Source organism: Mustela erminea, chromosome 10, assembly GCF_009829155.1.
Source record: "Mustela erminea isolate mMusErm1 chromosome 10, mMusErm1.Pri, whole genome shotgun sequence".
NCBI classification, from domain to species: Eukaryota; Metazoa; Chordata; class Mammalia; order Carnivora; family Mustelidae; genus Mustela; species Mustela erminea.
In genome coordinates, this window is record NC_045623.1 from 107,947,615 (window position 1) to 107,972,489 (window position 24,875).

Genomic DNA, 24,875 nt, shown 5'->3' on the forward strand with positions numbered 1-24,875 from the left:
TACAGATGCTACATGTGTCGTCACGAGTTGCAGTCCCCAAACTGTGGGCCGTCTGTGCCCGGGAAAGTCTTGGACACCGGGCCCGGGGGCTGCCTGACGGCTCGAGCATTTGGAGTTTACAGAACCACGGAGACCTGAGCAGGGACGTGCAGACAGTCTCTTCCTCTGGGCGACAGAGAAGACACTCGCCACGCTCCTGTCTGCCCCTGCGGGGCTGAAGCAATTGTGTCCACGTCCTCACAGTCTCGCTGCTCTGCCCGGTCACCTTCCCAGCCACACACACGTGGGGAAAAATCCGGCACATTTCTTCGCGGTGTGTTTGGACCTGGAGAGTGCAACCGTGTCTACACAGACACTCCTGGCTGCGGCTAGAGAGAGACGGTCTTCGACCTCCGGAGGGGCATCTCCTGATAACGTATCCCCTTCCATGAATCCGGACGCGAGAGCGCCGCTGGGAGCTCCAGGGCGCGCTTGAATCTGCATCTTATTCTTTGCCGAAGAGAGAGGATCGGTTTGCTCTGAATTCGGCAGCTTTCGGACTCCAAGGCATTTGATATATACCTTAAGTCTTCTGTAAACCCGCCAAGAAACGCTACAATGAATCCCCTGCCCTTCTCGTTTCAAAGGGGGAAATTGTATCTAATTGTTTGCGAGCTACAATGTTTAATTTAGAAAATGGTGGGGGTTGAGAGCAGAGGGAGAAGGAACCGGGCACTGGACGCCATCCCGTGAGTTCCAGCCCCCGCGGATCGCTCACAGGCCGTGCCGGGCGACGGGCGACAGGCCGAGGGGTCCGCGTGGAGGGAGGGGTAGCGAAAGTGAAAGAGAAGCAGCCTGGGCCGCGCGCTGGGCCGGGAGCAGCGGGTTTTCATTAGAGCGAGCAAGCGCGGGCGCTCACGCACACAGATGCGTGCTTATCGGTTGGCTCATCGGCAACGAAATGCCTTCCTTTAACACGCCCGTCTGCTTCCACTTTGGGGAGCCCCGGCCGCAGGCTGAGCCCGGGTCTCTGCCCAGGGGGAACGTGCCGGTGGTGTTGGGGATCCCCTGCCACCCAGCCGGACCTGGGGGTGCGGTGGGGGCCTCGCGGCCTCTTCTCAGTGTGCCGGGGGGTCTGGAGCCCCGAGTCATGCTCCCCGATGTCTCTTTGTGACCCCCAGCACCATAGCACACCGTCCTCAGCCCCGCTGGCCGTGTGAGGTCGGGCGCCGGCATCCTTGCCCTGGAGGGGTGAGGCAGACCGGGAGAGAGCCACGCGGGGATCAGGCCTGCGCGCGCCTGACTCCCAAGCTCTAGTTTTCCTTCTGAACATGGAGACGGATCCAGGGACAGACCCTGTCCGTCTCCTGAAACATTTCAAACGAATTTGTTTGCTCATAATTGCGGGAGAAAGAACCACCCAGGGGTGATCTGAGTGTCTCAGATTTTCCAAGAGGAAAAGCAGGAGCTGGTGGGCGGCAGGGGAGAGGGAGGTGAGGTCGCCCGGGGCCGGAGGCGGGCTCACGCCACCCAGAGTGAACTGAGGGGCCCGTGGGCTTTCCTTTGCCTTCCGGTGACGCTGAGTGGGAAAGGCAAATCAAAGCACCCCAGCATCTTCAGCTGTGATCTGACCACCCCCAAAAGTCCCGGAGAAAAGCTCCGTCCGTCCGGCTGTCTGCTGCGGATGCTCTGTTCCCAGTGGCCCGGCCACCTCCCTGTGGGCTCCGTGTGGGTAGCAAGCCACAAGTGCCTGTTGAGTTGATGCAGCCGAGTCCGGGAGGAAGTTCACGGCCTGGCGTGGCCTCTGCTCGTGGGGCTCCCCAGCCCAGAGCCGCAGAGAGGACAGAGCAGAGTGACTGGCGGGTCACCCGTCCTGGAGGCCCCTGGGGCTGGGACCTCTCAGAACCCCGGGGCGCCTGGGGGGAGTCTCGGGGCATAAATGAGAAGCTGGAGGCAGGGTCAGGCTCACGGCTATGGGTGCCACAGTCCACGGAGGAGATGCATGGCTCCCTCGAGAGGACACGTGTCCGGTCCAGAGCTGCCTCCTCCTCAGCCACCAGATCATTTCTTCTGGGAGCCGCGACTCCAGAGACTTTTTCTTCAGGACCCCGAGACCCACTCCTGACCCGTCTCCTTCATCCTCTCAAAACCAGGGCCGAGGTCATGTGACTTGAGCTTCTGAAGACCGACTGGCAAACCCCACCCTGCGTCGTGGGTCTTCGATTTTCAGTCTGGACGCTGTCCCTTCCGTGTCTGTGCCATCGGGAGCCGGTGTGTGTGTGCGAGATGGAGACAGAGAAAGGAGGATTGTTCGCGTCCGTGTGTTTGCCTGTGTGCGTGGCAGGGGTTGTCCGTAAGTGCAGGAAATCCTGGTAGAAACCCTTGGGATTACAGAAATCTGAGAAATCCCATTAATATCGCGTAATGTTTCCTTCTCAAAGAGAAGCCTGTCTCCAAAAAATCTTTGTTTTATTATTAATATTTCAGGGACATTTTTAGTCCACTTTGTAGCAACCCGTGTTTCCAACAGTCAGGATGGGAATGGAGACATTTTCCGCAGCGGCCACGTGGCCATCCCACCGAGAGAGCTAGTCAGCCTCCGGGAGACTGTTGAAAAACTCGTTCTGTAATTAAAAGCAGTCCATTAGATCCCTTTCAAAGAGACATTTGGAGGAGCACCTGGGTGGCTCAGTCGGTGGAATGTCCGACTCTTGATTTCAGCTCTGGTCACGATCGCCCAGTCGGGGGCTCCAGCCCTGCGTCGGGCTCCGTGCTCAGCCTGGAGCTCACTTGGGATTCTCTCTCTCCCTGTCCCTCTGCCCCTTTCCCTGCTCTCACGCGCTCTCTCTCAACATAAATAAATGATTTTTTTAAAAAGAGGCATTTCTAAAATTCGCTTTATTCAAGCAATGATTACCGAGGCCTGTGCGGTTGGATCCAAGTGTGGTTCCTTACACTGTTAGAGTCTGAAATCATTAGGATTATTTTACAAAGGAAAATATGCCCCACAATTTGCTCATTTTCCTCTGATAACTGAAGTGCAAAGGTAAGACTTTGAGATGAAAATCGGGGCAGCTGACAGCCTTCTGAGCACCTCCCGACCGGGTGCCCATCCGGGGTCCTGCCTCCCCCCTGCTCCTGCTTCCCTGTGTGACCTGAAGGCCCCTCCCCACGGCTGGAGAAGCGTGCAGGTGTGCCTCCTCGGGAGGGACGCTGGCGGGCACCCTGTTGCTCTGTAACACCGGGAGCAACCGCCTGGTCCTCGGAGGCGCTCCAAGGGTGGGGGCTCCACACTCCCTCAGAGGCTGGGGATCTGAGATGTCCCAGGTAGAGCAATGTCGACGCTCTGGGTCATGACAGTGTGGCATATGCTTAAATGGACACCCCAAGTTCCCTCGGAGCTTGCAAGCTGAAATGGGGGTGGTTAATCCCCCAAGGCCATGTCGGAGAGAAACACCCAGCAGGGGGGGAGGGGCCTGAAGGAATTTCGGTGTCATAGTGGGTTGAGTAAAAGAGACAGGAGTCTTTCGGCCCCTAAGCCTGATCCTTGGGAAAGGTAAGCACGGGGCGGGGGGTGGGGCAAAGTGGGTTTAAGGGAACCAGTAAGAGTTAAGGACCATCACTCCTGCCCAGCAAAAAGGGTTCTGTCCCCTGGTGGAAAGAGACGGAAAGACGTTGCTGCAAAGCTGTTCATTCCGCCGCGTGGAATGGACGCACACACTCCCCTGAAATATTAATACCAAGACAAAGAAAGATGTTTGAGGACAGGCCCCTCGTTGAGAAGCTCCCACACCTGCTGGCTTTTCCAGAACTTGGCCACAAAAAGGTACCTACTTTGCTACTTAAGTTTGGTTCAAACACTCGAACAAATGTCTTTCGTAAATAAAGAACACAGACTTCCATCACTCTATTCTGCATGTCCCAGAAATGCCCTCCTGGGCCTGGCCCCGCGGGGCTCCTTCTGCTGCCCCCCAGCTTCCGGACACACGGCCAAGGACACCGCGGTCCACAAAGGAAGGGGCGTTGGAAAGCGCATCTCTCCACGTGCCTACCTCCGATTCTCCGCCGCTTACACTGCACCTTCATTTGGAGGAAGGACAAGTGTTGCTGTTTTTTTTAAGGTCTGGTTTTTCGTGGATCTTCTTTTGCTTTAATTTCCACAATACGCTTTTGTGATTTTCCAAACGCTGGGTTCTACGTACAAACTGCATCATCCCAGGTGCAGGGGCGCGTTCTAACTTCGCCAGCTTGTGAAACAAGGACCCGCTCGTGCCCAGCAAGGAACGGCTCAATCCAGGCTGAGCCCTGGGGCCGAGAAGGAGCCTGAGCAGAAGAGGGAGAACTGGGGGGCAGCTCACGGGGGTCCTAGGGACCTCCCTGGTGTTGCTCTCTGTTTCTTAATGCAAAACTGTTTCTCTGAAGTCAAGAGCCTCGAACTGCTTTTAATGGTTTGCACAGGCGATGGGAGAAGGTGCCCTTTGTTATGTGGTCTCTGAAAACATCTTTGAAAGCAGCGGAATCCCTTTTGCAGATGAAATCTCATGTGTAACCCCAAGATATTATAGGCAAAAGCCAACGGCTCTGATGGGAGGGGCTGGGCCCCCCAGCATCGCGAGGAGCCCGGCGCTCTGGGAGATCAGCGGAAATGTGCCTGAGGGGTCTGGCTCTGGAGCGTGGAGGCTCCAGGGGCCACTTTCAGATTTGTAATTAAAGACATAAACTGAGAGCTCCCAGCACTGGGGATGCGTGGCCTTCCTGGTCAAAAGAAACTCTGCCTGGCATCTTCTGGCCTGTACTGCTCACGGGCCTAGAGGGCCACCACGAGCAGTTGTGGTCCGAGGGCGGCACGGACCATCGCTGAGCGAGGCCCTCGGCCTCCGGAGGGTTGGTGGCAGAAGTCAGGTGTCCCTTGGTGCTGAAGGGGCCAGGGGCTGAAGTCAGGGCCACTGAGCTCAGGAAGGCTCAGGTGGCTGTGAGCGGGGCCAGGATTTTTTGCCCAAACAAGTCCATTTCCCTCCGCAGCCTGGCCCGGATGCCATAGGGACGGCCGTCCGCTCCCGGAGGGCAGTGCTGACCCTTTTGGAGGGAGCCTGGCCAGACCGAGCCCTGGAGACGACGGCACGTATGTGGATGGGCCGAGCTCTGCGCCTCCCTCCTGGGGCAGCACAGCAGGGACGGGGACCCTGTGGTTTCAGGACCTGCCGCTCCCACGGCTTTCCGTCATGGAAACCACCATCTTTGGGTTCTCGAGCCCCGGCCAGCTGCCTGGCCCTCTGACAAATCGCTACCCCGCCACGGGACAGGGCCGGGCAGGAGTCCCGGCAGAGGCGGCGCCAGCCCTTCGCTCGCGGGTCCCTCTCGTCGGTCTGGGGGCCGAGCCCCTCACCCAGGGCCACTCCGAGGCCCACACGAACGGCCCGCACCCACCTGCTCGTTGATCTGGCACATGGTGAGATTCTGGTCGTCGCAGGAACACGCCACCCGGATGTACTTGAGCCAGCTGCCGGAGCCCGCCTGCCCCGCGTCCGTGCACAGCTTCTCCGTGCTCAGGTCTTCGGAGATCTGCCGGGGAGGGGGGTGGGCAGAGAACCAGGGAGGGTCAGAGGTATCCTGTGCACGAGAGTTTGCACGATGCGCGTTTGCCCAATGAAGGACCAGCTGCTCGGGCCCCGGAGGAAGGCGGTCCAGCCTCTGGGTCTCGGCAGAACCCCCGGGCGATTGTGAGGTCCTCATCCCACCCAGCTGCCCGTCCCAGGAGCCTCTGAGAGCCCAGTAGAGGGGCGGGAGGCTGGCCCTTTTGCTCACCGAGCAGCCGGCCGCCCTGGCCCGGCCACGACGGAGGCCTCTGGGGTTGCAGGAAGACCCAGCTGTCCCACATGTGAGAAAGCAGAGGCCGCCGCATTTAAGAACAGAGCCCTCTGCTGAGGGGCGCTGGGGCGCCCGGCTGCAGGAAAACATTCTAGAAGGTAGAGGTGTTGCTGGGGTGTGTGGCTGCGTCTGAGCCGGTGTGAGTGTGCGTGTGCACGTGTGCATTTCCCCACCAGGACTCACGTCACCCCGAACGTAAGAAAAGCATTCTGTATTCTTAAAGGCGGGAAGTTTCCATGTGACACCTGGGACCTGGCCTCTCGGCCCACCCTCCGAAGCCGGCGCACCCACAACGGGCTCGGTGACTTTGTCGGTGCCACGGGGCTCTGAACGTGCGTTTCAGGGTGCACATCTCTGAGCGCGTCATTTACCATCCCCGGCGGAGGGAGGGGCGCCCCGGGACCTTGGGAGCCTGAGGTGAAATGGCAGCAGAGGCCCCTCCCATCCCCACCCCTGCTCCGTTCCGTCCCTGCCCCAGGATCTGAATCCAGAGCCTGGGGGCCAGCAGCCTCTTGGGCCAACTTCCTGGGAGGTCCAGCCCCAGCTCTTAGAGGGTCAGAGGGAGGGGCTGAAGCCTAAGAGGAAAGGGTGTCCGGGTGAGCAGGGCGTCAGAATGACCCGATACATTCAGGAAGGGCAGGTAGTGACCTGTCCCAGCAAAGACCAAGGAGACTGATTCCAGGCACCGTGGCCTCTGGTCCCTGGAGTGCGTCCCGAGCACCTGCTCTGAATGATAGGGACCCAGGAAGGGCAAGAACCTGCCCCCCCAAGGCCCGGAGAGGCTGCTTCTGACCAGCAACTCAGGATGCTTTGCAATAGTACAGCTGCTCCCCAAATGTCCACAGGATGGCCAAGGGCTGTGCCTGGCCTCCCAGGGACAAGGAAGCACAGTTTTGGGGGCAAGGGTATTGCTGCGGGAGGCACAGAAACTGCCTGTGCCCCGACGGCCCACACACAGCGCAGGGCTCCTGGAAACCCCTCCTGGAGCCAACGCAGCCCTCTGTGCCCCCCTCCCATGCCCGACAAGTGTCAGGGCTGACAGGCTTGGGCCCAGCTTTGTTGGCGTCCCCGGAGGCTGACTCGGAAGGGATCAACCCGGGAGCCTCGGGTCTGTGATTCCCCTCTCTGGAGGGCTTTTCCCAGATGCGAAAAAGCCTCTAATTCTGAGAGAGGGGAGAGGGGCCAGGAGCCCTAGCCAGGGTGGGAGGTGAGAGACAGACAGGCAGGGATGGAGGGACAGCGAGGCACAGAGAAGCTGTCTGTCCAGCCCCCTGCCCTCTGCTGCCTGTGTCCAGACCCTCGGGGCGCCCGGGGGCACGGGGAGGCATCAGGAGGCCACCACGGGCTGGCCAGCAGGGGGAGGAGCGCAGGCCCACATGGGAGAGGCCCCTGTCCGGCACCCACACCTCTCACGCCTCCTCACGCCTCCCGCCCCAACTGCAGGAAACCCGCAGAGGACCCACAAAGCAAAACCTGGGGTTTGCGGCTGTCAGCTGATAGGTCGGCGCCGCTGCCTTCCTCTGCCGCAGGGAGGACGGGGGGGGCGGGTGGCCAGGACCCATGCACCCCTCCCCTCCCCGCGCCGGGGCCTGGCTCTGTGGGGTGCCCACCCCACAACCTCTGTCTCTGTCCAGCCCCGCCCGTGGCACAGGCTGGGGCCGGGGAAGGGGCGCTGGCTGCCGGGACCGTCACAGCCGCGTCCTGTGCCCGCACCCCTGCTACCCCTTGGGGCCCCCTTGTTGCCTCAGGCGTGTGGCTTCACTTGGCCGCTGGCAGAAGAGTTATCCCTAACGGACCAGCCAACCCCCGCTCTGAGCGCTTGGGAGCCCCGTCCCGTTTGCGCACGTATGTGCACGCGTGTGTACATGTGAGCACGCGTGTGACGGGCATTCACGTGGGGGTGGGGGCGGTCTGTTGTGTTTCTGGGAAAAGAGAAAGCCGTCCCAGCGAGGACATGGCCGAAGGCAGCCTGCAGGCCCCCCACCCTGAGCAGAGACCCCGGGCTCCCCACACCTGCCCCTCCCTGGGGGGGCGTCTGCCCCTCCAAGTCCTTCTGCGCCCGCTGCCATGCCCCGCTCTCCCGTCTGTCCTCCCCACACTGCCCCACGTGGGAAGGTCCTGGGATGCGGGTCTCAAACACAGACTTGGGGGCCCCAAGCCAGGCCCGAACCCCGGGTGGGGACTCGGGGTCCTGCAGGCTCATTCCCCAAGAGGCTCGCCTACCAAGCCCTGCACGGACTGGACTCCTCCGCTGCCCCCCATCTCTGTCACCCTGGAGAGGGTGCGTGACCCTTCGGCTGCTCCAGGAACTCGTCCCGGGGGAGATGAGGCAGAGCAGAGGAGCCCCAGCTGCCCACGGCGCTCAGGCTCCTGTGGGGTCCTGTTCCGCCCCTGCCCGCCCCTGCCCCCGGCAGCCTGGCCTGCCGACCGTGAGCCAGCGTTCCCCGCTGTGTGCATCCTGCGGGCCCAGGAGCCCACCACACTGCCGTCCGCCTGGTCGGTCCCCCCACCGCCCCCCACCCGGCACCACGGAGAGCGCCTTCTGGGTGGGCAAACCCGGCCTTCCGGTGAGCTTGCCGGTCCTCGTCCGACCAGCCTCTCTCTCTTCTCTAGGTTGGCCCCTGTCCTGACCCTTCTCTGTGCTGGGGAAACCACCCCAGGTCCATCAAGCCTGTGTGAAGGGCTGGTCACTCAGCCACACGGACACCGGTCTGTCTCTGTCCCCACCTGGGGGCAGCTCCCCAGCCAGCAGCTTCCCTCCTGGTGACTCCAGGGAAACGCCCTTCCCCTCTGGCCCAGAAGACCTGGTCCCCCAGCCCCTGACACTTTGGCTGGTCACGGGGTGGGAGTTACCTCCAGGCGGGCGCTGAGGGCTGGAGGGAACGTCCTTCTCCCTGGAACCCTCCCTCTGAGCAGCAGCAGGGGGGCTGCGGGCCTTTCCTCCCGAGAAGGCAGAAGTCCCAGTCTGGGGGCCCCTGAGCCAGTCGGGCACACGGGGGGAGAGGGCCCAGGCCTGTGTCCGCCATCGTGGCTGGGCATCGGGGCGTCACCTGGGCGCACTGGGTCCACCTGAATGTTGGAGCGGGAGGAGGGCCCGGAGCCCGGAGCCTGGGCGCCGCTGCTCTTCTCTGACCGGGAAAGCGCTCCCGGGACGCAGCCCCCGCGCCTCTGGCTCTGCGGAGGGACACCACAGGCCCGTGCCCTCTCGGACTCCAGGAAGGCAGAAATGGGGCACAGACGTTTGAGTTCCCTTCCTCTCCTCTGTCCCTGCTCCCCGGGGACTCTGCAGAGGCTGAGCTGGGCCGCCGGGAGCGCGGTTCTCTCTCTGTGCCTGCGCCAGCCTTCCCTGGTCACCGCAGGCCCCTGAGGCCCGGACGGGTATTGTCCTGTTTCCTGTAAGAGGAGATAGAGGCCCCAGCAGTGGGGGTCGGGAGCTGTGGGGGGCCAGAGGGAGGGTCTCTGCACCTACTCCAAGACCTGTGGGGTCCCGGGGTTGCGGACGCAGGCCTGGACACCACACGTCCCTCTCTTGCCTATTCCACAGTGAGACACTCCAGCGCCGGTGGGGCAGGTGAAGACCACCCTTCCTCGCAAACACCGCCCCCAGCTTGGCGGCACGGCTGAGACCTGCTCTGGCCCCAGGAAACCAAGACAGTCACGAGCGGATGGGAAGGATGGGTGCCAAGCCCCAAGGCAGCAGGGTGCCTGAGGAGGAAGGGGGGCATGGACCAGCCCCTTGGGCACCCCCTCTGGGCCCTGGCCCCTTTAGCCAGCAGTGGCCTCCAGGGCCTTGGGGCTGAGTCTCTTCCCAGATTTGAAAACTGGCTCCCTGGTCTGATCCCATTCCAAAGCCTTGCTCCGGGTATTTGGGGCTGAGCCTCAGGAATCCCAGAGCCTCCAAAGGAAGCCGCCCTCCTGCCCGTTCTCCCCACTTGGCCTCAGAGGCCTCCCCAGCCCTGGTCCCCCTGCCAGGTCCCCCAGCTCATAAATCACCCCCATCGGCAATGCTGAGTTATGAAGCAAGAGGATGGGAAAATTCTCGTAACCTTGACAATGTTTTTGCACATCATTTGAGGTTTCCTGCACTTCTAATCTGTGGGCTGTGTGCTAGGCTGGTGCTCTCACATCTCCTACGCCCAGCCGGCCGCCGGCCCTGCTCAGGGTGTGTGCGCAGGCCGGGCCGCCCGGCGCCCATCGTCCCCTCTCCTAATGGATTCCGAGCACACAAGGAGGCGCGGGCCTGGGAGTGTGGCCTCCTGCCCCCCCGGCCTGGGGCGGTCCGGCCGCTTGGTGGAAGGCTGGGCAGGGCGTGTGCCCGCGGCAGCGGCCTCCGTCTCCTACCCCAACCCCTTCTCGAAGGCCCACAAAGCCGCGTGGCTCTCGTTTCCACGCACAGGCGCACACACACGCACTCACACCGTGCTTGGGGCCGATGCATCCACGAGCGGCCACAACAGAAAGTCCGTTCTTGCGATGGAAGGAGGTACGGGCCAGGCCTTCGGAAACAGCGCCGTCCGGGTGCAGACCCGGAGCCTGGAGGAGCTCATACATCCCGTCCTGACTCTCACCATGGGGCTTGGTGGGAACGTGACCGGGCACGAAGCGGCAATACGGCGGGCAGCGCGGGGTCACACTGCGGCTGGGCAGGCAGCAGGGGTCCCGGCAGGCAGGTCATGGGGCCTGGCCCCACACCTGCTCTGGCTGTGAATGGGGGGGTCGGGGGCACGGGAGGGAAGGGGGCGGGGCAGAAGGAGGCCGCTTCCAGGAAACACAGAGGCTCCTGGAGGCCCTTTCTCGAAGACGAGGCCAGCCTGGCTCCTGAGCTCATGGAGAGAGGGGCTGGAAAGCCCGTGTTTTCTGGGGTTTTGCCTCGAAGAAGCCAGGCAGGGCTCCCAGACGCGGTGGCTTTTGTGCGTCCAGGAGCAGGTGACAAGGGTCAAGGTCTTTGGTCTCAGAGACCCAAGAGCAGGGCCCAGATGAGGCTGGTGCAGGAGGCAGCCGGGGTCCCGCCTGGGGCTCTGACGGTCCGGGGGCCGCACTGTCGTGCCCGTGTGGCACGCAGCCTCTCAGCGTAGAGCCGGAGCCCGAAGCGTTGTGGAGCCCTGATGCCTTCAGAGATCCGAGAGAACCCGCAGCCCAGCAGCTCCTCAGGCCGCCAGGCGCCATGCAAGGCTCGCATACTGCCTCCCGCAGACGCGCAGGGCCTGCGGCTCTCCCGGGCTGTGGGGAGTGTGGCCAGTGCCAGAGCTGCTCCCCCTGCCCCTGGGTTTCCTCTCGGCCCTCCCTGCCTCCCGGGAGACTCAGCCCTTCACCCCCCCTTCTGCCTGGGCGGGGGCTGCAGCGACAGGAAGGCCCCCCAGCAGCAGCGGGGTTCGCAGAAGCTGGAGGTGAAGCAGGGTTTCAGCCCCACGTGGCGCAGAGCCCGAGCCCTCCCCGGGTGTCCCGGAGCGGGACTCACACTCCCCGAGCATCGGTAGCACAGGGGAGAAGGAGAGGGGCCGGGCAGGGCTCTGTGGAGTCGTCTGGGGCAGAACCCCGCTCTCCGGCCCTTGGTTTGAGCTGACCACGACCCTGCTCCAAGGGGTCCCCCACGCACTGCGGGCAGAGGGCATGCCTGGGGCCTGGGCTTCCTCCTGAACACATGTCTCATCCATCAGCCGTGGGCTGTGGCCCTGACCCAAGACAGACACACGGGCAAAATGGTGATCAGACAAGCACGTTCAAGCGTCCAAGTAAATAAAGGAACGAAGAACGCCTCAGGAGGGTCAGCGACAGTCGCGGCCATGGCGGGGTCTGTGTAGACCGCGGGCCACAGCCTATGAGGTGGGCAGGGAGCCTTGCAGAGGGGCAAGCACCCGTCACTAGGGGAATTCAAGGAGGTCTTGGTGGCCGTCCCTGTAGGGTGCTCAGGGGGGAGGCTGGACTTTCTGAACTCCATGTGCTTTCCCAGCCCCGAAATTGCATAATTCTTCACTCGACAACCCCAGGGAAGTTGTCGGGGGTCCTGCCTCCGTTTCTCCTTTGGAACTAGAGAGCCCTCTCCTGATTCCTGGCCTTGGGGAGGCCTGTGTCTCCACGCGGGGCCACACTATTACGAGGAATCGGTTTCTCACTGGGAGCTTGCAGAAGACCCCTAGGACGGAGCCCCGGGCCCACACTGCGCCTGGCGCCCAGAGTGTTCTAGGCTGCATGTGCCGTGGGGCCGTATTTCCGGCCCCTGGTGGCTGCAGGGGCAGCAGCTGCCCTGGCTGGCGGCACCTGCTCGTGAGCTCTTCAGAGATCGGCTGGTGGGCTCTGCTACCACAGGGTGATGAGGGCAGTGGCCAGAAGCAGGGTCCTTCCCTGGGCTTTCTGGGTTGTCAGCAAGTAGTCAGGGGGCCACCAGGAATCCTGAGGGGGTCCCCAAAGGGGACAAGCCAGCTCTGGCTGAGAGTCGGAGAGGGGCACCCAGCAAAGAGACTCTGTCCTCTCTGTCTCCCCTCAAGACCCGGCCGGCCACCTGTGTGTGGGACTCTCGACAGTTTTCGGCGGTGTTTCCCAAGAGAAAGCCCCTGGTCACTGAGGGGAGCCCTGGGCCCAGCCTCGGCCCCCAGCAGGGGAGGGCCCTTGTCACAGCCCGGGGCCAGTGTCCCAGTGGCCTCCTGAGCGGGAGGCTGAACAGTGGGAGTCCCCAGGACCCCCTCCCCTCGCCCGCCCCAGGGGGTGGCAGGCTGCTCTAGCCACTCCCAGGGGGCCGCTCTGACCATAGGCTGCGTTCTCAGCCGCCGCTGATGGGGACACATGATGACATGAGCTTCTCGCCTATGATGTTGTCTATAAACCGAATTTTGGCAGCGGGGGCCCAGTGTACAGGGGCGTCCTCCTTAAAGGTGTCCTGCACTGTGGTCAGATGGAGAGTTCTTCCGGAAGGTGAGCGCCCTGTGTGTGACAGCCTGGTTTCCGCGGGGAGCAGGCCGGAGAGGAGGCGGGAGGGAACTTCGAGGCATGTGCAGGGGTGAGGAACTGGCCCCGCCCCTTCCCAGGACCCAGCTGAGGCCCAGTGGACGGGCCCCACGCTGACATTCTCCAGGGAGGCTCCTGTGTCCCCGGGGGCCGCCTCCATCCACAGTGCCGCCCCTTCCTCCCAGCCAACCCCGGGAGGACACTGGAGTGTGTCAGAGGCTACCGACACTTCCCAGGAAAAGCAACCGGGTTGACTTGTTGATACCAGCCCCCGGGGTGCTCAGGCCGGGGTCCACTCTGTCCTCTGCTTGTGGATGGTCCCGAGCACAGCCCCGTAGGACTGGCCTCATGTCCCCGTGGGGACACACACCTGGCAGTCGGCGCTAAAGCCTCTACCACCCCTGTCACTGCTGGATGGAGGGCAATCTCCAGCTGCTCTAACCCCCGGTGCCAGCTCCTGCTGCTGAGGAGGGAGTGGGGCCCCCACCATGGGGCCTGAACCTGCCCAGGAAAGCAGGCAACCTCGGACCCTGGGCCTCCCTTCCTTCTGACACCCTGAGGGGACGGCTGGTGTCACAAGGGTGGTGCTTGGCCGAGCGGGACTTGCAGAGGTTTCTGACCTCAGATAATCCAGGTATAATCTGGGTACAAATGCTCTCTGCCTGTGTGCACCCCTACCCCGAGCTGGGACAGCGGTGTGTGTGTGTATGTGTGTGTGTGCCAAGAGCTGTCTTGTGGGTGCTCACGTGCAGAGGCATGGCCCCGCCGGGACCCCCAGCAAGCCCCAGTGCGGAGGGTCCCAGCCCTACTCTGCCCCGGCTCACGGGGTTCCTGCTCCTAGCAGGACAGAAACATCCCCTCGGCTACTGGGGGCTAGGCCTGGAGGCTGATCGGGCGTTTGAGGCCCAGGGCAGTGCAGAGCCGCGAAGAGCCACCAACTTGCCAACACACGGCACGTTTGGGCAGGAGAGGGCTACCAGCACCAACAAGAGCCCCAAATCCTGGCCCGGCTTGTGAAGTCCCCCAGCGGGCAGGTTCCACACAGGCACCCCTCCCGGGCCCCTGCCGGCCCGCCCTGCCCCTCGGGCCCCTGTGGTTAACAGCTACCAGCCCAGATGTTTTTTCCAACCCTAATTTCATTTGAAGCTGGGTCAGGAGCAGAAGCCTCTGAGCCTAGGGCTGCTATGACCACAGACTCAGCTGTGACATTCTAAAGTGAGACACTGTTGTTTTGTTCTTGATCATAAAAAAGATTGGAAAAAAAAACCCCAAGCCACCAAACCCAAACGCTTGTGGCGGGGCCTCTGCCCGGGGGCAGGTGGGAGCCCGGGCTCTGCCTGCAGGAAGCGGCCCCGCTGTCAAGCTGATGCGAGGCCCTAAAAGGTGTCACACTCGTGACCGTTCTCTGGCCACAGAGATGGGGACGCACTGCAGAACCTGTGAACGGCCCCGCTCACGCCCGGCAGGTGCAGGAGGAATTCTCACAGCGGCTGAGCTGCTCCAAACGGGGGCTGGAGACTTCCCAGCACGGCCGCATGCGCCCCGGGACCTTCCTCCTGCTGGACGAAAGCCCCAAGTGTGGAAGCCAGGCTGAGACGTCGCCAAGGCTCCCCTCGCCCAGCTCTGTCGCCTCGGCGGGGACGTTTGCGTCCTCCAGCCCACGAGCTCGGGGGGTGCTCGCAAGTCCCGGGCCTTGTCCTCACGCCCTCCTGTCCTCCCTGTCTCTGGGGACCACGACTGTGCAGGCTGCACTCAGGGCTGGCTTCCGACGGGCCGCTCAGAGAACCAGACGCGGCCGGTGGAGAGAGGTTCGGTGTCCGCACCCCTCCTCTCCGGATCCTGTCCACGGGGCAGCCCACTGGGCTCTTTCCCACACTTGGTCATGAGGAGGCGACATGTTCCTCCGGCCACCACCCCGTGCGGATGACAGACACTGTCGTCATCACTGCTCTAGCCGCTAGCCACTGCTGAACCTCCCCACCAAGTCCCGAGAGTCACACCGAGTCACACATCACCCCGCTCCCCAAGGGGCAGCCACTGTTGCAGCCACTTTTGTAGATGATGAAAGGTTACACAGAGGAGCTCGCGAACCAGCCCAACACTGCACAGCAAGAAAGGGGCAGTCAGGCTGGGTGAAGGGAACTGGCGGCCGGGCGCACCCCTCCTGTGATGCGCGCAGACGAGGGCTTCACGTCCGGCCGGTCTCGGCCTTCTCACGTCTCTTCCACCTGAGGCTGCTGCCCAAGAACGGCTTCCCCAGAGCCTTGCCAAGGACTAGGGTTCAGCTGGGGCTCACTGAATGTCTCCACAGACGGACGGCCAGACGGTGGGTGCGTGGGTGGATGGACGGATGACTGGGTTATTGGAGGGACGGATGGAGGGATGGATGGATGGACAGATGGATGGCTTAGTGGACGGACGGATGAGTGGGTAGACGCATGGATGGACGGATGGACAGACAGTTGGATGAATGGATGGTTGGTTGGATGGACGGATGGACAGATGGACAGATGGTGGATGGATGGGTGGATGAGGCACACTTTTCCAGACCTGCCCTGACACTTTTGGCTTCCTACACTTCCCAAATGAGATAGAAGGCAACATCCTTCCAGGAGTTGTAAAGGCGGCAGCACACAAGGACACCTCTCCCGCGTCAGGGTGGGCCCCTCTGCGGGCTCTCACAGTCCCTGCCCCTCACAGGACAGACTGCAGGGGCCGTCTTGTCCCCGTCACTCCTTCTCTGCCCATGGATGACAACGGGGTTCACGGGTTCATCTGGCTGCTTCCCAGATGCCGGCAGACAACGCATGCTCAGTGACTAACAGAGACAAAGGGGCGTGGTGCTTCCAGACACCTGAGGGGCCCCCCGAGGGGCCCCCCCACCGCCCTATTCCATAGGCTTTGTGCTCTGCCCAGCGGCTCTTTCCTTCCTCGTCCCCCTTTGTCACACTCTGGACCCCTTCCTTCTTGTTCCCCCGTGGGCTCTGCTCGAGGAAGCACACAGCCTCCTCTCAGCTGCCCTGCCTTGCTGGAGACCAGAGCTGCGATTCCTCCAGGGTCCAGCACGACAGTAGGACTCCTCCCGGGGCCAGGTGACAGCATCTCATTTCCCAGGACAGAGGCCATGCTGGCTTGTCCGTCTCAGCATCCTTTGGGACTCGGCACACAGTAGGTGCTCGGCGAGGCTCTGGCGACGGCCAGGATGGAGCCGGCCGGGTATATTTAGTGCCTCCCCTGCCATCAGCCCAGTCTCTCTTCTTCCTCCTTGGGGACGCGTCGGTCTAGAGAAGCTCTGTGACGCATTGCCTTCCATACCGGGCCTCGTGTTTTGAGATCAGCTCCTGCAAATAGCTCAGAGCCGAAGCTGAGCAAACACCTGCCCATCCCCAGAAGGAGGGCCCGCCGCTCCCTGACATACAAAAATGGTCATTGGCAGAGGGCTTCTGGGGCCGACGCTGTTGTCTTTGGATGCCCTGCAAATGGGCAGTGCTGGTTCCTTCCCCAGAAGGCCCAGGTCTGCGCACATTAACATGTGGGCCTGGGGCTGCCTGCGCCTGCCCCTTCGTTCTGGTTCCAGAGAGATCGGAGGTGCGCTTTTCCTCCAAACAGCTTGTAATGACCCTGCTTCCTGGGTTTTTCTCCCCAGGACGTGCAGAGCTTCCTGCTGTCTGGGTGGTTAAGTGAGGTGAGGCTCAGGTCCTGTAACTACGATCCAGTGGGCCGTTCCTTCCTCCCATACCCCACCCTCCCCAAGGACCAGACGTGGAAGACCCATGGGGAGGGGCGGGGCCCTCTTTCTGGGAGTCATGGGCTTCTCGCGAGCTGTCACCCCGGCCAGGGGCCACCTGGGTTCTCAGGCACGGACCCCGGGACGCTCCCCAGGCCTGCCCTTGGATGTGAGCTCAGCGTGAGGTGTCCCCCCGGGAGCCCGAACCCGGCTTCCTTCCCAAGCTGGGGGCGCCCTTGGTCCGATCAGCAGGTTTGAAAACTATTCATGGACAGAAGTGGGCAGAGTCAGTCTGGAATGACAGATGGGACCAGCCAAGTTCAGCAGCACCTCCTCTTCCCCATGTTCCAGTCCTGCTCCTACAGCCGGTCACCTCCGACGAGACGCGCCACGGGAATCAGAAGTGTGTCCCCCACGATGATGTTACCTGGATCCCTTTCAGGTCCACACCAGCCCATTCCAAACATCTATTCAAACCCGGGAAACAGAATCGAAACGGTTTATTAAAAACCTAATCACGAGGCTTTATACGACACAAATGGTTCTGAACGGCACCCACCACCCCACGGCCCCTCCTGGGGGCAGCACAATACAGCCGATTACCCAGAATTTAAATGGGGGTGTTTGAGAGCCTGGGAACATTTTAATGGGGATCTTTCTTTGTGGATTCTGCTATTGTATTTTTTTTTTTTTCCCACTTGAAAAAGGCAAAGGATGGAGGGCGCATTCAGTTTCCTCCCTTGAGTGATAGGAGAATATATGACTTGCTCGGGCGGCTCCGCTTCTATTGATGCTGTCAGGGTGTGAATACCAGCCCATGGCAAGAGGCAGCACCCTGCCTGCTTGGTGGGAGTGTACAGCGTGGCTTAGGGTGACTCCCTCTCAGCTGTCCGGAGCCAGGCCGCCGGCAGGTGAGGGGACTGGAGGTCTCTTGGGAGGGGAAGACGTGAGGGCAGACGGTTCCATTCCTCCTCCGGGCCCCGGCTCTGGGGGCAGCGCTGGGTGGTGGTGGCCACCGTTCTGTCTCGGCTTCCTGGATCGTGGGCTCCCCCACGGACAGTGAGAACAGCTCCGGGCAGAAGGGTTTCCTTTGAGGTCTTCCCAGCTGGTGGTGGCCACCAGGGCTTGCTCACGAGGCCCCACTCCGGTGGCCGGGACCCCCACAGATGTCCTCCAGATGGAGGTGCTGGAGACCTGGTCTCTGGGGTAGCTCCTGGGTTCCCAGCCCCACGCCAGACAAGCAGGTCCCCAGCGATGCCTCGAAGGTCGGGAGCGGGTGGTTCCCCCTCCCTTCTCTTTTCTAGAAGGTTCTCTGGCTCTTGAAACAATGTAGTGCTTTACTTGTATTTTCAATTATTTTTGTTCAGTCCTCATCTCGAGATGATCATTTTGAGATTATTTCTTCAGTGAAAATAGTCTCCAGGTTGATTCTTTCCCAAGTGCCTTGTGTTGAAGACGAGGAGTCCTGGTTTTACCACCCAATCTAGTGTTTTAACAACATAATGACAAACACAGCAGAATCGAAATATTTAAAATTAAGAACACGCCCCGTCCCGGTGATTCATTTGTGTATCAACTACAGATCGTGAAAGCCGGCTTCAGAAGTGTAATTACTTGAAAATACACGACTACCTCACTCCGGTCAATATTTCCCATTTATGCGAATATTCTACAGTGAAGCAGAAAGGCTCTCCGGAAACATCATGTCCCTAAAATCCTGGGGCGCGTGTCACGGCTACGGGCGCTCGGTGTCTGGCACTCTGCCGGGATGAGGCCCCGACCCCGCGTTGGACCGTGAGTCCCCGGCTGTGTGTGTGGCCTTCCCCAGTGCTGTCCGGCCACTCCTTTAGATGAAAACCGGACGCCTGGTGCAGTTGGGGGCCAGTCCTAGACAGGGCCTGCTGTGGCTCCCTGTGGTCAAGAGTATTTCTGCCAAGTCTCAGAGCCTGGGGGTGACGGAGGACCCCAGGCTGGGTTGTGCCAGGGCCCCGCGAAAGGCTGCTGTCTGGGGACTCGGTCAAGGCCCCCAGGGACACCGCATGTTGGCACGTAGCATTATCCCTGGGGAAGGAGCCCTGTCCTAGGTCCTGGCCTCAGGCTCTTCGTGCCCTGGGGAGGGGAGGGGCAGGGACCTCGGCAGGGGGAGATGACCCAGAGGATGACCGCCGGCTGGCCAGGCCCAGGGCCACGGGTGTCACCGAGTAGGCTGTGACCGCACAGCGGCGGACGCCCGAGACCGCGTGCTCCACAGACACACCTGGGGTCCTTGCGCCGTAGCCACCCAGGAGAAGATCCTCCGTTCTCGGCTCTGCGCGGCTGGTGGGGACACGGCCGGACTGGCAGGGACTTCAGATCCCGGGATGTTCCCGTGAGCAGCTCACAGGCAGACGGCGGCTGGAGTCGTTTGCGGGGAGAGGGTAGTAGAACGTGATGAACCCCTTCCGCTCAGGCAGGACACCTCCTTCCCGATGTGGGCTCGTCGTCCCCTCCAGCGACCCGCCTCCGAGGGGCTCTTTGTCTTCTCACATTTGGGTGGAAGAGGATTCAAATTAGGTTTGAGATTTTTGTCCTGTTGTGGCTTCTGGAGGGATGTCCTTTCACGGGGACCTTCGAGGAGCTGGTGAGTCCAGGCACAGCCACGAAACTGGAGAACCGTAGGACTGCACGCACATTTTGGACAACAGACAGACGCTCGGGCAGAGCGTTTCCGGAGAGATCCGGGCCCTCCTGTGTCCTAGTGACTCTCGAAAAGCCATCTGGCTGTCTGTGCTGGACGTGAAGGTCACCTGAAAGGTGGCTCCTCTCCGGTCCCCACCTCACCAGCAAAGCTTGCCTTTGACCTTCCTCTGTGCTGGAGGAGACCCCCCCAAGCCTCAGGCCACACCTGCCGTGCCGTCCACACACACGCCCTCCTGTCAGTGGACATGGGGGAGGGAGTGACCCCTGTCCTGGGGCAACCTGATCCCTCTCCCCCCACCCCCGCCACAAACACCCCTTTTGCTTGTCGGAGCATAAACGCTGTGAGCCACGCGGTCAACATCTTGAATGCAAAGCAGAGCAAAAGAAAATGGCGGAGCAGCCCCCGACAGCCCCCCACGGCCCCCCAGGGCCCCCCTTGGCCCCCCATGGCACAGAGTTCCCTCTGTGCCCACCAGCCGGGGTGGACCAGGCTCAGGGTCCGAGGACGCGGTGACGGCCCCGTGTGATGCGGTAGGATGTTAACCACACATTCTAGTAATGAACTAAAGTAAATACTAATAAACACTCGACCTCGCGCAAAGATCCTTCACGAGACACCCTCGTCGTTCTCCTGCCCCCGCTTCAGTTTTCTCTGGAAGGGCTCCAGCCGGCCCAGGGTGCTGCAGCGGCCTTTTTCTCGGAGGGAACAAAAGGTCTTTCTTAGTTGTAAGGGCCGTCAAGTTTATCCAAATATTCTCAGCTTACTACTAGCCCCTTTCTGAATTGATATTTCCAATAAAAGGACACTTTGTATCTTTAAGCCACACGGGCTCCCCCCTCCCCCCCAGCGAGCATGCGGAGGGCAGGGAAGCCCGCTGGGCGGCGCGGTTGCCTCTTCCTCGGGGACGGGAGGGAAGGGGGCGGGCGGGGGCAGCCGCGGGCTGAGCAGCGCGGTCGAGGCTGAATGCAGAGGGAAGGGGTCGGAACCCACGGGGGGTGCCCACCCCGCACCACACCACCGACCACGTAGCATCGGCTCTCATTTTGTGCAAAGCCCGTCCAGGCCGGCCAGGCCCGTTAGGACCCGAGCGCACCCAGAGGCAGGCAGAGAATTCCTTCCAGCCGGGCTGTGAGGCCTGTGTTCTCGCCTGGAGGAAGCCTGCCCCTCCTCTCTGGACGCGGCATCCGTTCCTCGCCCTCTGCCCAGACCCCCTCCCGCCAGCCCGCCCTCGCGCCCAGACCCGTGTGTGCACGTGTGTGCCCCGCCCGGCAGAGCGGCCCCCACGCCCCACAAAGGGATTTCCTTCCCTCAGCCCTCCTCCAAACGGCTCTGATTAGCGTTAATGATAATTCTCATTAATCACCGTCAGCGGCTGCAGAATGGAAGTCAGGCGTCAGCGAGGTGACAGGAACCACTTAGACGGTATTTATGACTTGTGCGCGCCGTGGTGGCTCTGGGCCCTGACCCCTCCGGCCTGTGGCTGACATCGCGGCCAACATCTGGGCTGTGGCTGACATCGCGGCCAACATCTGGGCTGCGGCTGCAGCGCGGAGCCCTTGGTGTTTTTCCTCCTCGCCTGACCTCGGGGATGCCACCAGCCCTGGGGATCCTCCTTGTGCTCGGCTGAGCAGAGCGAGGGGAGGGGGCCTTGGGTCGTGGGACGAGGAAGACGCAAGACGGGCTCTTGTGTTGCCAGCAACACCTTCCTTCCCAGAAGCCCCCAACGCCCCTTCCTCAACCTTACCTCTGGGGAGGGTTGTCTGTCCTTGTGGAGCCCAGCACAGACCGACCCAGCTCAGAGGGGGGACCGTGTTTGATCTCCCCGCGACCCCGGGCCACGCGCACAGTAGGGGCTCAGGGGAGGCCCGTGGCTCAGCACAGGCTGTGCGTGGGGCCCAGGGGAGCTGCAGGCCAGTGGAGCCCGTGGGAGTCCAGCGGGAGCCCCCAGTGGCCGGACAAGGTCTTGGGGTCATCGCTGACGCTGCCGCCCGACTCACACGTCCATGTCGCACGGACCGCACGGGACCCACAGCTGCCCGCTCTGGGCTGCTTCGGGGGCCCCTCCTCCCGCAAGGCCTGGCCCACTGGCCTAGTGGCTCCCTGGCCGGTCAACCCCTGCTCGTCTCCTCCCTTTGGCCCCCACATGCAGCCACGCGCTGGGGCCGGCCCACGCAGTGCAGAGCGGCGTGCTCGGCTGTGGGAAGAACTAAGTCACCCGAAAACACGGTGTCTCGACAAGCAATCACAGAAGCCTTGGGCTGGGGTGGGCCCCTACGCCGGCCTTCCGTCCGCCCGCTGGACCATGATACTAAAGACCGTGCTCTGGCCCTGGTCTCCAGAAGGCCCCGTCCCCCTAGGGCAGCGGGGTGGGGAAGGGGGTCGCTGCTCTGGCGGCGAGGAACTGTGTGGCCGTCAGCCTGGTTTCATTTTGCCCTCACGCCGGGGGCAGCATGCAGGGGTGCAAGGTCATTACAAGGCTGTTGCCAGGGCGAGGGGGGTCGGCGGGGATGGCTCGGGCAGTGGCTGGTCTGGATGTAGAGGCTCCAGTAACCTGGGCTGAACTGGAAAGGCCCTCGGGACGTGGGCTGCCAGCCTCACCCAGAGGCGCCCTGGCCGGGGAGCTGCATCCCCGCACGATCACCGCCGGGGCATGGCCCGGCCCCTCTGCACTCCCGGGCGGCGGTGTCGGGGTGAGCGCTCCAGTGGCTGCTCTCGGGGACTCACATGATGGCAAACCAGGAACCCCGAAGAACCCCATGAAACCGCCTGCAGTACAGACCTGCGCCCCAGACCTCACCCCGGGAGGAGAAACATCTTAAGCAGCGGAAGCCCCATGCCACGGCAGTCGGGGTGGGCTTGGGCTGGTCTGAGTGCGGCGCCCTTCCGGAAGCCCCCTGTGGCCCTGGCAGCGGGAGCCCCTGCGGCCGCCACGAGGGAGCGGCCCTTGGACTCCTTCTGTGAGTTCCCGTGTTCGATCCCCGGAGCCTCAGTCGCGGCCCGGCCCCAGCAAAGACGCAGCTGCCCAGGCTTCCCAGGAGCCCCAGCTGCTCAAGGGGGGCTGCCAGCATGGATGCCCCTGGTCCGGGATCTGGAGGCACGTGCTCCGCGTGGTTCTCACAGGAATGGGGCCTGCGAGGGTCTGGGTTTGGCTTGTCCGGGTCCTCCTCCTCCTCCTGCCTTCCTTCTTCGAAAGGACTTTCGTCCTGACAGGCAGCTTCGGGCGCATTCCCATGGGGCAGCAGGCATTCCTCTGGACACGACCAGGAGGTAGCAGCAGGGCCGGCGTTGGGCCTTTTTGTGGGGTCGCGGGGAGCTTACGCAGGACGTTCTGCCTCTGTGAGTGCAGACTCTGGCCCCCGCTCCCCCAGAGGCAGACGTCCGTGAGTGTAGACGCTGCCCCCCACTCCCCCAGAGGCAGACATCCGTGAGTGTAGACGCTGCCCCCCGCTCCCCCAGAGGCAGACGTCTGAGAGTGGTGCGCAGGCGCAGCTGGACGTCTCGGCTCGCCCGTGCTCACCTGGACTCCTCCCCGAGACCCCCGGCCTGTCCACCGGCGACTCCCTCCACAGGGGGTGGAATCCCCCAGAAATAACTATCTTCCTGTGGAACATTTCATTAGGGACGGTGGCATCCATTTCCCCCCGATGGTTAGACCAGTTGTCGAAGGACAATGACAGCCGCGGACAGCAATCACAGGGACATCGGCCGTGGGGCATGTGGGGCATGTGGGCCCTCCAACACAGCCTTTGTCGGGGGAGGATGGTGGCCGCTGGCTCCTGGCCCGCTGAGATGCAGGTGTCCCCTGGGGTCTGCTCTGCGCACGCCTGGATCTGCCAGGTGGGACGGCCCCTGGGCTGCACCCAGCCTCTAGGTTCTGGTCTCTACCTCTCCTCCTGAGGGAGACATCCCGGGGGGTCCTTCACCACCTTCTATGTAGTGAGGCTGCCTGTGGCGGTGCCTTCAGACCCCTGCCCTTTGGAGAGTTCTGGAGAGACACGCTGGTTCTTCTGAAGGAGACGGAGCCCTTAAATCAAGCCCCCAGTGCCCTTGGCCAGCCAGGTGGGCCTGGAGCCCCGTGACCGCCAGCCACCTCTGAGCTGGTCATCTCATGCCCGTCCAGCCTCCGCCCTGCTGGCCCCACTGCCCTCACGTCCGCAGCTCCTCCCCTCCCGGGAACCTCCTGCCTCCGTGGGTCTCCTGCTGGATCCCTTCTTCTTCTTGCAGGAGCCGTGGTGTGTGGCTGCCCACCTGTGCTTCTCGACATCCCCTTGGTTCTCAGCGGAGGACCTCCTGGCCGTCCTGTGCAGAGCGGCCGAGCCCCATGTCACCATGTCCCCTCTGTCATAGAGTTTTCTGTTGGATTTATAAATGCCGAGGGGGGAATGGGGCATCTGCGGGTGCAGGGTCGCGGTCCCCGGATGGGTGTCCGCCCTGTCTCCTGGCAGAGGAGTCTTGCTGGGAGCTGGGGCCGAGCCAGGAGGGGATGCTTTCCCTCACCTTCCGCATGGACATCCCGGGGCTGGCTGGCCGCCAGCAGACGCCCGCACAGGCCTGTGGTCTTTCGGGCTGTGTCATTTCCTGCCTGCCCAAACTCCTTCCAGTTCATTCTTCCCCCTGGCCTGTTTGGGGCCTTTCCGCAAAGTCTGGGACACCTTCCATCGTATTCTGCAACTGCTCCTTCCCCGGAGGAAGTCAGCGTTGGCCGGTTGTTGTGCCCTAAGTGGACCTTGGGTTCCAGCTGGGTGACGTTTCCTATACCACGGACAGATCCCGTGGCTGCGTCGGACAAACTGCTGTCTGTGAGCTTTTCTCCCCCTGAACCAAACAGTGATCATCCTGGACTCCACACGGGCTTGAGGGGGTTCCCCAAGCGCCGGGAGCATTGGAGAAGGTTCTAGATAATCCCTGCTGCCGTGTTGGCTCTGGATCCTGCGTGGCTTCCTGTCCGCTGGGACCCTATCTCCATCTGGGCTGTGCAGGGCCACGGCGAAGGGGTCCCAGGAAGGCCCCCCCATAGGCACTTGCTGTGCCGACGCGGCTGTGGCTGTTGGGCTGGTGTCTTCACTCAGTCTGGCTGAGGCAGGTCCGCTACAGAAAAGGAGACGTGCGGAACCGCTTCTCTCCTGCGGCGGGACAGGGCCTGCCGTCGCTGCTGTGACTTCCCAGGGTTGTTCCACGTGCGGCGTGGGGCAGGACAGCCCGGTGGCTCCTGCCGTCCCTACCATTAGCCAGGACAGGCTCGGCTACCACCGTGGCCCTGGTGGCCCTCCTGGGCACAGCACTAGGCCTGCCAAGGTCTCCCCTCTGCCCAAGGACCGCAGCGTCCAGCTCTGGAAACTCTCATCAGAGACAAGGCCAGCAACCCTGCAGCCACACTGCGCCGGGTGTCCTCGCCCCCCAGAGCTCGACACGCTCCACCGCTGCGGCCAGGGGCTCGTCCCCAGGAGAGAAGCCAGGCCATCCAGGGCACACTCGGCCCACCCCCGACGGGAGGGGCACGCCCCTCACACAGCTTCTCGACCTCCAGCCCAGCAGACAGGACCTTCTGTCCGAAAACAGCAGTGCGGTTCTGGAAGAATCTGGCTGCGCGCAGCAGGAGACGGGCCCCTGGCCGGAAGTCTCTGGCCTAACACGCGGGTTCTGCACATACGGTCAGCATTAACGCGCCGTGTCCCCGGT

General features: G+C 62.5%; 1 protein-coding gene across 8 annotated transcripts in view; it reads right to left on the reverse strand.

Annotated features, from left to right (window-relative positions):
* PRDM16 (PR/SET domain 16) overlaps positions 1-24,875 on the reverse strand; it is a 298,034-nt gene that overhangs the window by 40,840 nt on the left and 232,319 nt on the right. For 7 of the 8 annotated variants that reach the window (XM_032303586.1, XM_032303585.1, XM_032303588.1 and 4 more), the window contains exon 4: positions 5,407-5,541. In XM_032303586.1, coding sequence (XP_032159477.1) covers positions 5,407-5,541 — 135 coding nt within the window. Of the gene's footprint in view, positions 1-5,406; positions 5,542-5,784; positions 6,267-24,875 lie in introns of those variants that run through there. The other variant, XM_032303590.1, reaches the window with a different exon arrangement.